Below are 4,455 nucleotides of genomic sequence, written 5' to 3' on the forward strand. Positions count from 1 at the left end.
GAGCACTGAAGCCACCAGGGGAGGGTGGCTGTCAGCTCCTGGGCCAAACGGCCTGCCTGAGCCTGGGGCACAGCGCCCAAGTCCTGACCAGCCAAGCCAGGCAGCTGGGGACTGTGCCAGGCTGCTAAAGCTAGCCAGGGCTGGAAATGCATGAGGATTTTGGGTCATTGCACAGACCTCGTGCAAAAACTTAGCAAATGAGCATGGTAGGGCCACGACACAGGCCCCTATGTATGGCCTGTTCCCTGAATCTATCACTAATTCCTAGACTACTCAACAGCCCTCTGACCTGCACCCTGGAGAACGCCCTGGGAGGTGGGGCTACCCTTGGGAGTAGGTGGAGCTCAGCACTGTGGGGGGACCCAGAGGGAGGTGTGTCAGGGGAGGAGCTCAGACAAGCCTGGGGGTCGGCCCTGGGAAAGGCTTTTCTCCCTTCATTCTGATCTGGCACTTCATTCTGCACAGAACTCTGGCAACTGGAGGCAGAGGCCTCTGGAATCCCCTGGACTCAGCAGGAGGGGCAGACATTCCCAGAAGCATCACCTCCCAGGCACCTTGGAACTTTGGCTTGGACCACAGCCAAAGCTGCCCCCAGCGCCCTCCTCCTGCTAACTAGCCTGGGGGCCCCATTTCTCTAAAGCCTGCATCCCTCTCTCGGGGTGCACCCTGCCCCTCCCTGAGTCACCCCAGGAGAGAGGGGAAAAAAGGGAAGAGAAAAGAGGCATTGACTACAGAGGAAGGAAAAGGAAACAGCAGAGGAGGGAGGAGAGCCACACGGGAGTGTGTGACAGCAGACAGCGGAGAGGGCAGATCTGGGGCAGATCTAGGGCTGGGGGAGGTAGCGAGGGCAGGGGAGCATCCAGAAGGGTGCCCCAAGAGCAGGGCAGCGGGGGCGGGGAGCCGAGGGGGCGGGCCAGCCATGTCCCACGGGACCTACTATGAGTGTGAGCCCCGGGCTGGCCAGCAGCCTCTGGAGTTCTCAGGGGGCCGCCCAGGGCCTGGGGAGCTGGGGGACATGTGTGAGCATGAGGCCTCCATTGACCTCTCTGCCTACATCGAGTCCGGGGAGGAGCAGCTCCTCTCAGACCTCTTCGCAGTGAAGCCGGCACCTGAGACCCGAGGCCTCAAGGGCCCCGGAGCCCCTGCCTTCCCCCACTACCTGCCACCTGACCCTCGGCCCTTTGCCTACCCCCCACATACCTTCGGCCCCGACAGGAAGACACTGGGACCTGGCATCTACAGCAGCCCAGGGAGCTACGACCCCAGGGCCGTGGCTGTAAAGGAAGAGCCCCGAGGGCCAGAGGGCAGCCGGGGTGCCAGCCGTGGCACCTACAACCCTCTTCAGTACCAGGTGGCACACTGTGGACAGACGGCCATGCATCTGCCCCCAGCCCTGGCGACACCCAACCAGCCCCTGCGCGTCCTCAAGGTAAGAGCAGCGGCATCCCCTCCGTGCCACCCAGGGCTGGGAGAGACCCATGCAGCTGGGGGGCTGTGAGCTGCCCACTGATGCTCCGGGCTGTGTTTGGCTTGCTCTGTGCAGCTGAGGCAGGTCTGAGCCTTCTGTGCTCACCACCCAACCGCGACCCCTGTGCTTCTCTGTGATTTACTCCCAGGCTGATCCCCACCTTGGGGCTGGAACCCAACTTGTCGGCAGCTCCTGTAACCAACTGACCTGCCCTGAAAGGCCTCCCACTAGCTTCTCTGCCGCCCACCAGCCCTTTACTCCTTTCCCTTCCACCTGCTCCTAGAAGAGGTGATTACCACTGACACAGACCTAGAGCATCGAGCTCCTTAGGAGGAAAGTGTCCATAGAGGGTGTGGGAGCACCCAAGGAAGCTGGGGTCAGAGCAGGAGTCCCTGAGTGTCTGGCCCTGCAGTGGCTGTTCTGGCGTGGGGGCCAGGAGCTGGCTCTGTATCTTTATCCCTCTGATGCCCAGTGTGGCGGCTGGATTCCTGCCTTGCCTCCACCCGGCTTCCCACTAGCCTCATCCAACCCCTTGCCTTCCTTTCTAGGCCCCTCTGGCCTCCGCGGCAGCCCCCTGCAGCCCCCTTCTCAAGGCACCCTCCCCAGCTGGCCCCTCGCACAAGGGCAAGAAGGCCGTGAACAAAGACAGCCTGGAGTACCGGCTGCGGCGGGAGCGGAACAACATCGCGGTGCGTAAGAGCCGAGACAAGGCCAAGAGGCGCATTCTAGAGACGCAGCAGAAGGTGCTGGAGTACATGGCTGAGAACGAGCGCCTCCGCAACCGCGTGGAGCAACTCACCCAGGAGCTGGACACCCTTCGCAACCTCTTCCGCCAGATCCCCGAGGCCGCCAGCCTCATCAAGGGCGTGGGGGGCTGCAGCTGAGCCCGGCTGGTGGATTGTGGGCACTGACTCCCTGTCTGGTCCAATCCTGAGGACCCCCTCCCGGTGGGGGCCCTAGGTCCCCTCACAGGCGGAGCCTGAGGTATAGACCATGGACAAATGGCAACGGGTGGCACAATGGGGGGAAGCGGGAGGGGGGCAGAACCCAGCATATTAATTCTGTGGCTGAATAAAATTGCACTATGGCTTGGTGCTGGGGCTATACAGTGTGTGTGTGGAGGAGGTGGGGGGCACTCATTTGCATGTGTGGCATGGGGGTACTCCAGGGGCATGTGGCTGAAACAGCATAACTCTCTCTAGTTTCATGCCTACTATATGGAAATATTCTCTAGCTACACTGCTCACGGCCCTAACACTAACACAGGCACTATGCTCGCCTCCCACCTCCAGCCAAGTCCCACTCTGTCCTTCTGGACACTGAAGGCACCTCCCTGCCTCTACCCCATTGGGTCTTCTGGATACCATCCTAACAGAGCTCTGTGGCTTGCAGGGGAAATCCAGCCCCATCAGTCCAGTATGCCAGGCTTGCTGAACCTGCCTTGCTCTCTCACCTGGAGGTAAAATTCTGGGAGTTCTGGCCCCAGGTGACCAAGAGAAAATTCCAGATGGCTTGACGTATCTATGGCCTCTTAGCATTTGATCCAGCCTTGATGCTTTCTCTTCAATTCCGCTGTCTCAGCTACCAGATTGAAAATCCCACTACTACCATAAGCATCCATCTTCCTGCTCCTGTCTTTATCCTTCATCTCCTGGGGCTCAGGGTCCTCAAAGATTGAGAAGTTGAGTGCTTAGGGAACAAATCACTTGCAAATGACCTCAAAACCAGTGTGTACTTGAAAAAACTGACCATGAGGGTGACAATTCACTGATGCCAGTGAAGCCCCAGTTTGGAGGTGTTTTTCTTTGCTTAGAAGTCTAGCCCAAGAGCATGACAGACCACTGCTTAAGAGCTGGAGCGGATCCTATCTGCGGTTTACTAGCCGTGTGGTCTTAAGCAACTTACTTCTCTTTGTGCATCAGTTTCCTTATCTGCAAAATGGGAGTACAGTGGCCTCGTAGTAGAATTATGTTTATGGAAAACAGCCAGGACATGGTAAACAGGAATATGTGTGCTTATTTCAATTTTCTTGAACTCAAAGGACCTCAGAGATCTCCTCTGAGCTTATCATTTTGCAGGCAAGGAAACAGGCTTCAGAGAGGGGAAGAGACTTACCTGGTTCTACCCTATGGGTTAGAGTAGGACTAAAAGGAACACCCTAAAACCACAAATCTCAGGACATGCTGGAAGAGACTTCAAGAGACCACCTGGTGGACTTTGCCCTCACACAGGCAGACAGAGTGAGCCACATTTGATAGATAAAGGAGGTGAGGGCAGAGGGAGTAAGACCTTCTGTTCCTCTCTCAGTCCCTTTACTCTGTGTTTTGGTCTAGGTTGACTGATAACCCAATGCAGTAAATCATTAGGCACTGCCTGAGTTCTGGGACTGAGGCAAAGAACATAAGGGCTAGTTCCCTAGATGCTTCAGAGAAAGACCAAGTTAGGGATACCTTTCTGAAAGGGAGAGACCCAGGGTCGGGATCCTCCCAGCTGATAGACTCGTGTGTGCTCTCCCTCGCTCTCTCTGTCCCTCGTCAATCCTCCCATTTCCTTCCCAAGTCAGAGCTCCCCCATCTGAACTCAGTCCCTCTCCTGCCTTTGCCTGAGTCTCTCAGTCACCATCTCCCCACTTCTGTGCTCTGGGTCTCGCTGCCCCAAGTCTGGTGAATGGACAGATCCAACCTCAGGCACCTGAGTCAAGAGGGGGAATTGCTCCCTCTGTGGAAACCTAGGAGAATCCTGAACCTTCCTTTTAGCCCAGGGGAATGGGTTGCATAAGGGAGGTTTGTACAGAACACCGTGAGTGACTCAACCCCCGGATTTCCTCCTCTCCACTGGCCCCTGACTTATTTTCAAGGTTCCAGGCAATGGGACCTAGGTTGCTTCAGCATCCAACCCTAGCTGCTTTCCCACAGCGCTGGACTGTATGCCCTCCCAGTCCCCATCCTTCCCTTCTTCTCTCCTTCCCATGGGGTCCTGGGGGAGGC

General features: G+C 57.3%; 1 protein-coding gene across 1 annotated transcript; it reads left to right on the top strand.

Annotated features, from left to right (window-relative positions):
• The first annotated feature begins 528 nt into the window (after window positions 1-528).
• On the top strand, window positions 529-2,561 carry CEBPE (CCAAT/enhancer binding protein (C/EBP), epsilon). The gene is made up of 2 exons (XM_004694641.2): window positions 529-1,429; window positions 2,017-2,561. Exons 1-2 carry the CDS (start codon window positions 920-922, stop codon window positions 2,350-2,352), a joined length of 846 nt encoding a protein of 281 aa, XP_004694698.1. The 5' UTR covers window positions 529-919; the 3' UTR covers window positions 2,353-2,561.
• Window positions 2,562-4,455: the final 1,894 nt, after the last annotated feature.

This window comes from Condylura cristata, unplaced genomic scaffold (assembly GCF_000260355.1).
Source record: "Condylura cristata isolate star-nosed mole 26May11 unplaced genomic scaffold, ConCri1.0 scaffold00045, whole genome shotgun sequence".
NCBI classification, from domain to species: Eukaryota; Metazoa; Chordata; class Mammalia; order Eulipotyphla; family Talpidae; genus Condylura; species Condylura cristata.

Excerpts from the sequence above, each read along its gene's own strand:
- CEBPE (XM_004694641.2), top strand. The coding sequence starts at position 920 with ATGTCCCACGGGACCTACTATGAGTGTGAGCCCCGGGCTGGCCAGCAG. Across the intron at positions 1,430-2,016 it reads AGCCCCTGCGCGTCCTCAAG|GCCCCTCTGGCCTCCGCGGC; the intron begins GTAAGAGCAGCG and ends CTTCCTTTCTAG.